At 40.5% G+C, this 13362-nt stretch overlaps 1 protein-coding gene and 1 pseudogene across 13 annotated transcripts in view; one reads left to right on the forward strand and one right to left on the reverse strand.

The window, feature by feature from the left end:
* Window positions 1-13362, forward strand: part of CLIP1 (CAP-Gly domain containing linker protein 1) — a 104798-nt gene that overhangs the window by 27017 nt on the left and 64419 nt on the right. For all 13 annotated transcript variants that reach the window (XM_025045472.1, XM_025045467.1, XM_025045466.1 and 10 more), the window contains 2 exons: window positions 3128-3322; window positions 6075-6646. In XM_025045472.1, coding sequence (XP_024901240.1) covers window positions 3238-3322; window positions 6075-6646 — 657 coding nt within the window. In that variant the 5' untranslated portion in view covers window positions 3128-3237. The remainder of the gene's footprint in view (window positions 1-3127; window positions 3323-6074; window positions 6647-13362) is intronic.
* On the reverse strand, window positions 3456-3574 carry LOC112478410 (annotated as a pseudogene).

Here is a 13362-nt window from a genome sequence, read left to right on the forward strand (position 1 = left end):
TGTATTTGACAGATTATTTAAAAAAACTTTTTGTTTCAATTACAGTTGACATTCAATATTATATTAGTTTCCGGTATACAGCATAGTGGTTAGACATTTATGTAACTTACAAAATGAGCCCCCCTGATAAGTCTAGTACCCACCTGGCACTGTACATGTTTATTACAACATTATTGACTATATTCCCTGTGCTGTACTGTACATCCTCGTGACTATTTTACAACTTTGTAATTCCTTCACTTTTTTCACTGCCGAAATCATATGGTATTTGTCTTTCTCTGTCCGACTTATTTCCCTTAGCATAATACCCTCTAGGTCCACCCATGTCGTTGCAAATGGTAATATCATTTATTTTTATGGCCGAATAATATTCCATTGTATATATATACCATGTCTTCTTTATCCAGTTGTCTCTTGATGGGCACTTAGGTTGCTTTATATCTTGGTTGTTGCAAATAATGCTGTAATGAACATCGTGATGCATATATCTTTTTGAATTAGTTTTTTGGATTTCTTTGGATAAAAACCCAGAAGTAAAATTGCTGGGTCATATGGTAGTTCTAGTTTTAATTTTTTGAGGAACCTCCATACTGTTTTCCATAGTGGCTACCCCAATTATGTAATCCCACCAACAGTGCATGAGGGTTCCCTTTTCTCCACATCCTCACCAGTACTTGTTGTTTGTTGATTTATTGATAATAGCCATCTGACAGGTGAGAGGGGATATCTCATTGTGGTTTTAAGTTGCATTTTTCTGATAATTAATGATGTTGAACATCTTTTCATATGTTTGTTGGCCATCCATATGTCTTCTTTGAAGAAATGTCTAGTCAGGTCCTCTGCCCATATTATATTTGGATTGTTTGTTTTTTGGAGTAGTAAGTTGTATGAGTTCTTTATAAATTTTGGATATTAACTCCTTATCAGATGTATCATTTACAAATATCTTCTCCCATTCAGTACATTATCTTTTCATTTTGTTGATGGTTTCCTTTGCTGTGCAAAAACTTTTTAGTTTGATGTCTCATTTGTTTATTTTTTTTTCTTTTGTTTCCCTTACCCAAGGAAGTATAGCAAAAAAATAATAATAATAAAATAAAATAAAATTTACTAAGAGCCATGGCAGAGAGTTTACTGTCTAGGTTTTCTTCTAGGAGTTTTATGGTTTCTGGTCTTATATGTAAGTCTTTAATCATTTTGAATTTATTTTTATTATATGGTGTGAGAAAGTGGTCTACTTTCACTCTTTTGCATGTATCTGTCCAATTTTCTCAGCACCATTTATTAAATAGACTATCTTTACCCCATTTTATATTCTTGTCCCTTTTGTCATAGATTAATTAACCATATAGGTGTGGGTTTATTTTTGGGTTGTCTATTCTGTTCCATTAATCTATGTATGTTTTTATGCCAGTACCACGCTGTTTTGATTGCTCTAGCCTTATAATTTGATGTCAGGTACACATAATTTACCTTGGACTTTAAAAAGAATACCATATAATTTGGGACCTTCTTAAGAACCATGGAGAATCTTTAGAATGAACCTAACGAGGCAACTCTGGCTGTGATTTCCATTCAGCCTGATTATCTTTGAATAGAAAAACTTATGTGGCTGTAGTATTTTTTTCGTTCCTGAGGCTCTGTAACAAGTTACCACAAACTGGGTGGCTTAAAACAGCGGAAATGTGTTCTCTCATAATCGTGGAGGCCAGAAGTCCAAGATCAAGGCGTCAGCAGGCTGTTTCTTTCTGGAGCTCTGAGGGAGAATCCATTCTGTGCCTCTGTCCCAACTTCTGGTGGCTGCCAGCCATCCTGCCTTTAGACATCACTACATTCTCTGCGTCCACCTTCACCTGGCCTTTTCCTCTGTCTTCTCTTCCAATAAGGTCATCTAGAATGATCTCATCTCAAGATCCTTAATTGAATTACATCTGTTGTGACTCTTTTTTCAAATAAGGTCACATTCACAGGTTCCAGATGGATATATGTGTTGGGGAGGCCACCGTTCAACCCACTGCAAGGACCATAGCAGGCTCCTCTGTCAGCCCTGGCCAGATTGCGCACGCTTGGCACTGCTCGTGAGAGAGACGGGGTGGGAGAGAGGCCTGTGCCTCAGCGTCCAAGCTCTGCCAGCAGAGAAGAATGCACAGTGCAATACTTCGAGAGAGTTTATAAATAGCAGCATTTTCTCTTTGAGTTGTTCTGTTTTTAGGTATTGTTTTATGAAATATTTTCCCATGTTCCAAAATCCCAAGGTCATCTTCCTCTCTTCAAGAGAATACAACAAAATACTATTTTTCCTGAGTCCGAAAGTTGTAGAGTCATACCTGGTCTCGAGTAAGTCAGAAGCATATTATGTTTCTATAGACAGAACAAAGGTAATTTTCCTCAGCATTTCCCAGATACAGCTCTTTCTTAGAGTTTGAACCCTTAACATATACATAGTTTTATGTCGAGTATTGCAAATTCTGCAGATTTAAAAAGATACACAATTAAAGTAGGCTTGTGGTGATAAAACTTTTCAGTATAGAAGCAAATGAAGTACAAACTGAAAGCTCACTCCCCGCCCGCCCCCATGTTGAGTTTGGTGCACTTTTCTCTGAACCCTCTTCTGTGAGCTGCGTGTTTGTAGGCACTGTACTGAGCTGGTATTATTAGACACTATAAAGAAAAGTGAATATATTGCTAGTGTTAGCTTCTTGTCTTCAGGATAGTAAATTGCTTTTAAATCCATTTCAGCAGCATTTCATGTTTTTTAATATCTAGTGTTTTCTAGGATCCTAATTTCAGGCAGAAATGGTTTATTATCACATATAAAGAAAAATTTAGGCTGTAAGAGCTATTTTATTTTTTCTCCAATAGTTTTTAAATTAATTAATTAACATTTTTATGGTGACTTTGGTTAACGAAATCCAATAAATTTCAGCTATACACTTTAACAGTAAGGCATATATATGTTTACACTGTGTGTTCACCTCCCATAGTTAAATTTATTTCTGTCACCACATATTTGACCTCCTTTACCCCGTCTACCTCACTGTCCCACTTTCCCCCTACCCTCCGTGTAAAAGCTTCTTTAATAATAACTGTTGTTTCTTTCTCCTATTTTATATTTTTCTCTTTGCAGATTTAACTCGCAGACTGACTTCACTGTAGAAACACCCACAGTCATATCAATGGTTGGGGAAAGATAGTGACAACAGGCAAAGGAAAAGCGGCTCTGACATACTAAGGACAATGAGTATGCTAAAACCAAGCGGGCTTAAGGTCCCTACCAAGATCCTTAAGCCTGGAAGCACAGCCTTGAAGACACCTGCATCTGGTAAGGCTCTGTGTTTTTACTTGATAGCAAATGAATTGTAATCCTAAATGAAGACTTCAATTTGAATATTTAAAAAAGACAATCTTACAAAACTTCATATTCTTGAAAATATTTGAAAAAAATATTCTTTTTACACCTACATCGCTCGGTCTTCCTAGATGGTCTCCCATCCAAGTACTAACCAGGCCCGACCCTGCTTACCTTCTGAGATCAGACAAGATCGGGCGTGTTCAGGGTGGTATGGCCGTAGACGAAAAACTTTTAAATAAGACAATAGAATTTTATGTCTAAGTCTTAATCAATGAAGAGTGTACTTTGTCGTAGGTTATCTTTAATTTAGTTGATTCAGTGTCAGGTGCTAAAATAGTTAAGTGCCTTTTGTATTTGATGTGAAGTTTTTCTCCCCATGTGTCTTCTGAACTCATCTGGACTTTTCTCCTTGCGAATTAGGGATATGTAGAGAAAACAGATTAGTCTGGCTTAAAAGCTGTGATGACATTCACTGACCTAAAGTTGGCCATCGGCATCAAGGCAGTGCAGTGGCTCAAGTCTAGCTGCTGAGGGAGCCCTCCCCGCGTCACGGATGAACCCATGCCCTTGATTGTCTTCAGCAGCCCGTTCCTCATCAGTTCTGCATCTCCACCATTTCAGTGTACATCCCATAATGATCACCGTACATTTTAAGAGGAGGGACAGGAGAGAGGACATCTGATGCTTGCTCTTACGGTCTTTTTACGTAGTTTACGTATACTGTTAAACATCTTATCAACCGTTCCAGACAGGTGGCTCCTATGATATATTAAGTTCAACACCATCCCTTAAATTCTTCCCATAAAGATCCTCATTGGTCTTTCACGAGGGCAGGATCTTTGTTGCTGTTCTTGTTTTTTCCACTGCTGTGTTCCACCCACATACCTAGAACATCGCCTGGCACATAACAAGAACTTACCAGAGAGACCATCACACATTAGATGAGAGGAAAGCTTTGCTGAGAAAGCAAAGGATTGTGAAGAAATGGGCTATTCAGCTTTGAGGAAAGCAGTCAAAATCGACATCCCCGATTCTCCTTCCCTCAAAAGCCTTCCTCTTGTTAAGACCTCGTCAAGTGCCAGCCCTTCCATGAAGCCTTCCATTGTTATACTCAGCTCTGTTTAGAATTGTCTTTTTCACTTTTAGCATTTTTTAGATTCACTCCTTAGCATGTAAAGTCCTTGAGTCCAGGGGTCATGAGCAATTCAGCTTAATTTCCCTAACAGTATTTGGCACCCTCTAGATTTTTTTTTTTTAAGAGTAAAGTAACTTATCAATACTAAAACTCATAGTGCTTGAAAGGAAATAATTGCAAAGGAATTTGAGGTACTTTTATGAAGATTGTTTTGCAGAAATCCATGCTTGCAGCACCCCAGGAAGAGGCGTAAGTGATGCTCAAAGCTTGAACGGACTCTAGAGAGCCGACTGGGCCGGCCCATCTTTGGCAGATTATTATCGGTTCTATCTGAGGGTATCTACTCTTCTTAAAAACAAACAAAAACCCGCCACAATTAGAAACTGCACAGGTCTTCCTTCCTGTGTGGGGTAAAGAGATGTTTGGCACTCACTCTAGGCTGGCCAGACCACACTACTCCTCAGCTTTTCATGATTGACTCCTATTCATCAGACCACAGGCCAGATGTCACCTCTTCCAGGAGGTCTTCCCTGACTGCTCTGCCCCAAAGCACTACCTCTTCCACAGCACTTAGGCTGCAGCTTGAAATTACTTGTGTGTCTCTTACTGTCTCCTCACCTCTAGACTCTGAGCTCTACGAAGGCATGGACTGTGCTGTCTTGCTTTTTGTCCCTAGTGAAGAACAATGCCTGGGAGCAGTCTCTCAGTGGTAGGACTTCAAAAAACATGCAGCATGAACAAATACATTATCTCATTTAATCTGCATTTAAAAAACCCTCAAGGTAGCTATTACTTTCCCTTTACAGATGAAGAAATTGAAACTCAGAGAGGTTGTGTAATATCCTAAGATCACAATATGCCCAGGAAATGGTAGAGGGATTAAGAATGTGGGCTTTCTTTGCCAATTCATGCCAAATATTTCATAAATGCTTTTAAGGTGAAGGCATGAATTCATTTCCAGTGTAAATATCACATTTCTGGCAAAATTTAACTTCTGCCTTTACCATAGAGAGTGCCTTAACGGGCACTTTGGCCCAGTGCTGTCTCTTTTTTCCTTGCTGTGATTTCCATCTCTGCTAGCAAAGAATAGGGTTTATTTGGTTGTCTTGGGATAATGATGATGGGGACTGGAGCACTGAACCTTCTCCTCAGCGAGCCCTATTATGAATTTCTGGTTAAATGGTCCTAATGTCGCCAGCTTTCGTTGATGACTCAAACGTGGGAATAGCCCATCCCAGCGGATTCGAGTAGGTGTTTGAGCCTGATGTGCAGGGTGGGGTTGGGTTAAAGAATGAACTCAGACCTATATTTGAACTGGGAAAAGGACTAATTTTTCTTGTTTTGACTTCTTCAAATCTTAATTGCAAGTAAGGATTAAATCTCACCTGCTCATGGAATTTCAACAGCATCGAAAATGGTAGTGATGCATCAAGTACTTTTTGCCTCCTTGCTAAAAACAGCACACGTCTAGAAGAGTTGTGGCGGCCCCTGTCGCTTTTGGAGTTCTCTGGTTTATTTTCCTTTAGTTAGGCGTTGTCTGCTTGAATACGAAACTGAATCTATCCTGATCCTTTCTTCTGTTTTCAGTTGCAGCTCCAGCAGAAAAAGCAATATCCAGCGAAAAAGCATCGAGCACGCCATCCTCTGAAACGCAAGAGGAGTTTGTGGACGACTTTCGAGTTGGGGAGCGAGTTTGGGTGAATGGAAATAAGCCTGGATTTATCCAGTTTCTGGGAGAAACACAGTTCGCGCCAGGCCAGTGGGCCGGGATAGTGCTGGATGAACCCATCGGGAAGAATGACGGGTCAGTGGCAGGCGTGCGGTATTTCCAGTGTGAACCTTTAAAGGGCATTTTCACCCGACCTTCAAAGCTGACGAGGAAGGTGCAGGCAGAAGATGAAGCTAATGGCCTGCAGACGACTCATGCTTCTAGAACGGCATCACCCCTGTCCACTTCTGCAGCCAGCATGACGTCCTCCTCTCCAGCGACCCCCTCAAATATTCCTCAGAAATCGTCCCAGCCAGCAGCAAAGGAGCCTTCAGCTACGCCTCAGCTCAGCAACCTTACGAAAACTGCCAGTGAATCCATCTCCAACCTTTCCGAGGCTGGCTCAATCAAGAAAGGAGAAAGGGAGCTCAGAATCGGAGACAGAGTGTTGGTGAGTCCAGGAGCCCTCTGGAGTCGCTCTGCTGAATGAGCTGTGATCACGATTAGGGGTAGAAACGCGTAGACGTGCAGAGTCTGTTCTGGAGAGACGACCACTCATTTATAGAGAAATCAGTCAGCTTCTTAGTTTAGTTTATGTGTAAACATGCAGCACATTAGAAACTGGCCATGTAGCCTGAACTTGGTAAGAGCATAGGTTTGCTCGTTTTAGCTACGGTTTAGCTCACAGGATATTGAATTTCATAACTTGAAAATATTAAGGTAACTTTACTTGACAAAACAGACTCAAGTGGACTTAGATGTCTTTATAAAAGTTTTTTAATCTTTTTGGTTTTTAATTTGTAAGGATATAGAAAAAATTTTTCCTTCTCACCAACCAGTGTGAGAAATGATTAAAATACTAGTCAAGTAGTTTGCCGCTTTGCTGCTAAAACAGATAAAATGACAAGGTCAGGTTGGCCTAACTCATAGCAGAAGACTTCCACCAGGACATCATGGCTAAAGGAGACCTGAAGGAGACTAGGAACTGGCCAGGCAGGAGGAAGCGGTCGTGGCGAGAGGGAGCGTCCTGTCAGGAAAGGGCAGACCCGGGGTAGGGGAAGGGCTTGGCGCCTTTGAGGAAGAGGCCTTGTGCTTTCTCAGGTGCAGTGAGCACATGACAGGAGGTGAGACTCGTTAACTCAGTGGGGTCGCGGGGACTGGTGACATAGGCCTATACGGATAGGTCGTGTGAAGGATGTTGATTTCAACTTAGGAACAACAAGAATGATGGGTGATGTGATTACATCTGTAGTTTAGAAAGATCACTCTGGCTGCTTTGTAAATAATCAAGGTGGGTGAGGATGGATTTGAGGTGGCCATTAGAGAGAGGGGGGGTAGAGAGGAGGGGTGGGAGGGAGAGAGGGAGAGAGAGGAGTTTGAAGAGAAGCAGCAAGGAAAGCAGAGACTGGACGGGCTTCCTGGGGAGGGGGAAGAGGAGGCTCCCTGAGCACACATGGGAGTGGGTCGGCCTTTGAGTCGGGGTCTCGCTCCATTTTTATAGGAAGGAAGGAGACTCTGCAGATGCAGGTTGGTTTGTGGAGATGTGAACGACATATTTCTAGGAACATTTTAATTACATGTTCACAACGAGCATACAGTATTTTATTTGAACCTGTGAGAGTCTGAAATCTTATAAGTGTGTTTCTGGAGGTGATAAAATTCTTTACTGCCTTTGGTTAATATTTCTAGGAGAAATATCAGGAGTACCTTAAAATCACAGTATTTTAGAGCTGGAAAGGATCTTTCAAGATCACCAAATGCCTCTTTTTGCTGATAATACTGAAGCCCAGGGAGTAAATGTGACTTCCCTTCGAGGCATATGGCCATGTGATGTACATGTACATTCATATGTCACTGGGCCCTCTTGTTCCCAGTTCCTGTGTTTTCTCTACTTTAATATGCTGCCTGTTTAATAAAAATTTTTGATGTAGAAATATTAAACATTTTTACTTCAGAATTTATTAAGGAAATTAGATTTTAAAATCTAAAATATTTTATCTGGAATTTTCCTAATTAAAAAAAAATTCTGTTGATTAACAAAATCCTAATGAACTAAGGTTTTTCTGTCTCTGTTATGTGAGGGTAGGTGTAGAATTTTCCCGGTCCCACCCAGAGCGCCCTCTTGGTTCCTGCCATGTCGAATGTAGCTCCGAGAAGGCTGGATTCAGCCTGTCTTCTCTGTCCACCTCGCCCCGTGTAGCTCATTCGTCCTCTCATGGCAGGAAGAGCAGGAAAGGGGATGTCCGCAGTAGGTGTGACATTTAGCCAGGTGACCTCTGTGAGGTCCTGAGATATGACTGTATCAGGCGTCCTGTGTTGAGGGCAGTCAGGGCTTGGAGAAGCTCACCCTGTCACCTCTGCCCCCACCTTCTGCCCATAGTCATCAGCAGGGTGACTGAGTCCAGTGAGTCGTGCTGGCTTTGGTAATATAACAACCCACCCATGTCCTTCCCGTCGCTCTCTGGCCTCATGAATAGTCCATGGATTGTGTTGGCTGAAGCTTGCTGTAGTCCTGTGTGATGAGCTTCTCTGGGGTGACGCTGTGATGAGCTCTACTCTCAGAGACATACCTCCTTCCAGACTGGGAGTCCCTGGGGTAGCGAACTACTCTGAATGGTTTTTGAGGTGGTTTGGGTGCATTTGGGGGGATATTTGATATTTCAAGGATGTGACGTCAGGTTCTTGAGACACTTGACTGACTCCCCGCAGTTCTGTTTCAGCATGGCTGTCTCCATGTCTGGGACAGGATGTTCTATGCTGGATTCTTGCTCATGACCCTGCATGAGAAGGAAACATCAGACTTTTTTTTTTTTTTAAGTGACGAGCTTTATTTTTCTTTGAGCTGCTCCCAGGGTTCTTACACTAAGAATCTTATAGTATAAATCTGTAGGTCTTTTAGATACTGGGAAAGGGGGAACTATCTTCCTAAGAATTAAAAAACATATTTATAAGATTTATTTTGCCTGTGTTCGAACTTTAAATAAGTTGCGGTTCACCTAGTATGTACTTTTTTGTGTGTCTTTCTTTATTTCACATTATGTTTGTGAGATTTCTCTAAAATATATAAATTAAAAACACACGTATTAGGATAATATAGAGACACCATTTCACAGTATACTTAGGTAGACTGGGTCATTTCCGTGCTAGTAAACACTACTGTTAATTTAGAGAATACGCTGCTGTTTGGTAGCACACTGTTTGTAAGTGCTGCAGCTAATTTAGTCACATACATTTTTTCTCCTAGAAGTGAAGTTTCTGAGTCAAAGAATATGTGAACATTTAAAATTATAATAGATATTGCCAGATTACAGTCCAAAAAGCCTTTACCATTTTATGTTCCCACGAACAGTGGACAAGTATGCCCTTTCTGATAATTTGATTTCTTCTGTTTTTCTCAGTCCTCTTACCAGTGACTTGGAACCCCCAGATCTGTGAGTCTGGTTGTGACATTGCACTTACATTGGGCATTCGTTCGTTTGTTGGGACAGGGGTCGTGCCCTGAAGAAGCCAGTCTAACTTGGCCTCTCTCTACCCTGAGTGCTGGTACAGTGGTTGCTAATAGAAGGAGCTATCATTACGTGTGACCCAAAATTGAGAAGACTCCAGACGTTTACATTATGTTAAAAACTCTTTCTGGCTGATGGTCGAGATCTGTTTCCAGCACTATAGATTTTACTTAGCCTAATTCCTTTGCAGTGAGGATTGCTGCAGATCTGAATTCCTTTTTCTGACATTAGTTTCCAGAAGGCTTCAGTCTCACTCAGCCTCATCTGGTTGCGGGAGGGGAGCACGGAGAAGCTCTCACTGCTGGCGGGAAGCCGGATCTGGCAGCTTCCTCCCGCTGTGCACAGCCAGGTCCAGGAGAGCTAGCGGTGCGATGCTGCCGTTCCTGCCCGCTGCTTTCAGCCGTGAGACGGTAGAATAATAAGCATGCCCTTTACTTCGAGGCTCGGGAATGCGTAGGACCATCCATCCTCCCATCGGATTTCATGTCTTTGGTTTCTCTCCTCATCTTCTCTCAGGCCCGTTGCCCTGCACCGCCTTCCCTCAGCCCATCACCAACCACCTTTCCCTGCACTTCCAGACCGCTGTCCGTGCTGCTAGCCTCCTGTCTCCCCAGTGCTGCCCTTCACACCGTTACAGAGTGGTGCATTTAGAATGTAGATCTGATTCTGCTGTCGGCTGCGTAAAACCCTTCGTGGTACTCTGTCTGCCTGTACCAATGGTTTTGTTGTCACGCTGCTTGTAGAGATTTCTGAAGGGCTCGGTCACTGGGCACTGGCTGATTAGTGTGAAATTAGGGTTCTTTTTACAAACTTAAGCCAGTACCGTAACCCCAAAGATATCAAAGCTGGTATCTCTCCAGCCTTGAGAACTCAGTGCAGGTCCTGGGGCTGGGAGTTTCTGGTTTGGGGAAGCAGCTCACTCTCCCGCTCTGGGAGCGGGGAGAGGGAAGTCTGACCAGGCCTGAGTTTAATATTGAAATGCCTGTTACTAGATCACATCTCCTAATTTTCCATACTGCTTTCATGAATTCTTTAAGCATCGTAACAAAAATATCTTGAGCCTGAGCCTCTTTGTAGCTTATGATCTTATATAGATTAGAAAAGCAAACTTTGCTAATATCATTTTGGTCAAGTTGAGTCATTTTTTTTTTTTTTTTTAGGTGAGGCAACCTGTGGTTGACCTCACAGATTGCAAGGACCTTGTCAGCTTATAATTCCTTATTTTTTTTAATTTCTACTTTTTACACCTATGGCACCTGGACTTAAGTGGTCTCCCATCCAAGTACTAACCAGGCCCGACCCTGCTTAGCTTCTGAGATCAGATGGGATCGGACGTGTTCAGAAGTTGGGTCATTTTTGATCTTAGTGTCATATAAGACACTGACTTGGGTGATTAAATATGCTACATTTTATCAACCCTAGGGCTAGTAGGGGTAGATTTTTAGTTGTTTTTCTATTAAATGTATAAATAGTTAAAATATATTTTTTAAAATGAAATATTTGTGGAACCTTGGAAATGTATTTGCCTAAACTGCCTACTTTGAAAACCATAACTATAGAATATACTGTGTTTTGTTTGCTTTTTTGTTTCGTTGGTATTTTCAGGAGTTTGGGCACAGAATGCTTTGAATGGGGGTGTACAGAGGTAGAAAAATGCAGAAATTTTCTTTGTAGCTTCTCAGGAATTGATAATGGGTTTGTTTGACTACTTCCTACTTCCCAGATAATCCTTTCCAGGAGCATGTATTTAATATGCATATACAATATGGTTAGCTGTTACATTTTGGCTCACTTGTGGTGGCACTCTAGAAATACTGTGAGTAATATGGTGAAATATTCTCAAGTTAAATCTGGTGGTTGGGCATGCTGGTCTCTATATATCTTGGTATGTCTTTTATTTAAAAAAATAAATGCTGTGTGACACCCAGATGGCATTTCAATTTTCTGCATTGCCAGCCTCTTATAGAATCCCATTCTGGCTGCTTTAACATACATGCATTACCACCCCAACCCCCCGCCATTTTTTATTTTAAGCTAAACATATCTTTAACTGGTATCTGTTTCATTTTTAAACAGTTATATGGAGGTATAATTTATGCATCTGTTGTAAGTGTACAATTCAATGATTCTTAATAAATGTATAGAGTTATACGGTCACTATAATGAGTTTTAGAATATTTCCATTGCTCCATAAAGTTTCCTCATGTCAGTTTGCAAGTCATTGTCCACTCCCACCCAGCCCCAGGCAATCACTATCTGCCTTCTGTCTCTATAAGTTTGCCTTTCCTGGATATTTCCTATAAATGTCATTATATAACATGTAGTTTTTAAATGTCTGGCTTTTTTCACTTAGCATAATGTTTTAAGGTTTATCACATTGTAGTTCATTGCTTTTTATGACTGAGTAACTCCATTTTATGAATATACCGTATCTTATTCACTCACCTATTTATTTAGTTTTAATTTAAAAATTTAAAGGAATTCATGTTCATAATTTAACATGTCAAATTTTTGGTGCTTATTATCTTATATCAAAAAGCAGTTCTATGCCCACTCTCTGAGAAACAAGTTTACCTCTCCCTTTTTTTTTTTTCCTGTTTCTTGATATTCTTGAGGTCCTGGATCCTGAGAGTGTTAATATGCTTTTCAGAAGGAAAGATTAGTCTCAGGAGTTAACATACAAGTCAAGCATAACTTTTTTAAAAATCTTGTAACCAGTGTCTTCGTAATTATGTCATCTTTTGTTTACCTGTTTGTTCTAGGGAAGAGTTTATAAGAGAATATCTGTTATATGTCATCTGCTCTTGTCAGGCTTTTAAGGGCATTTACTTACCGTCATATGTTACAGATTGGGAGACTCAAAATGATGTCATAAAGAAGCCACCTCACAAAATTTTGTTGCTTATAAAATTCCTGTGAAACAATCCCTTGTTACCACTCACTAGACATTTTATAGGTTTGTAAAGCAAGGCCCAGTGACATTAAATGGCTTGTTTGGGACTTGATAATGAATAGATAGGCGAGTTCAGAGAGGATTGAATGTTTCCTGTTTCCTGCCCGTGGACCCATTCATTAGCCCAGCAGAATTTATCAGTGTTCTTGTTTTTCATAAGAGTTTACAAGAAGGGTATTCGTTCCCACAGCATTTTTGAGAAACCTCTTAAAAATCACTGTTTACTGGATTTGTTTGTTTGAATTTCTCTCTCCATCAGTGGCTAATACTATATTCTGTTTTCCTTTGTATCTTAAAGGCCCAAGCACTCAAGAAATATATACTGAACGAATGAGAACTTAAAAATCTGAGATTTGCTAAAGCATTACTATAGCTAAGTTTTCCTTTAGTTGAGTCTCCAGTTTAAATTAATTTTGTCTTCATTAGTGACTTCAGTGTTAGGAATAGTATGCTCACGTTCTGGGGGTAAAGACAGTGAGTGGTAGTTACTTGCATTTGCCACGGGAATCTGTTTTTTGTTTCGGTGTTGAAATTTTTTTCTTTATTAATCTTGATATTGGCCCCTAAAACATACATTTGGAAATTGTGGCTTATATTCAGTGTAAATGCACATATTAGTATTCTCTGGATCACATGAGAAGTAAAATCTAACTTTATAAAATCATGTTTAAATGCTTAGAAGCAATTTTGACTGTAGAATATTTAAGT

Source organism: Pteropus alecto, unplaced genomic scaffold (assembly GCF_000325575.1).
Source record: "Pteropus alecto unplaced genomic scaffold, ASM32557v1 scaffold213, whole genome shotgun sequence".
Classification (NCBI taxonomy): Eukaryota; Metazoa; Chordata; class Mammalia; order Chiroptera; family Pteropodidae; genus Pteropus; species Pteropus alecto.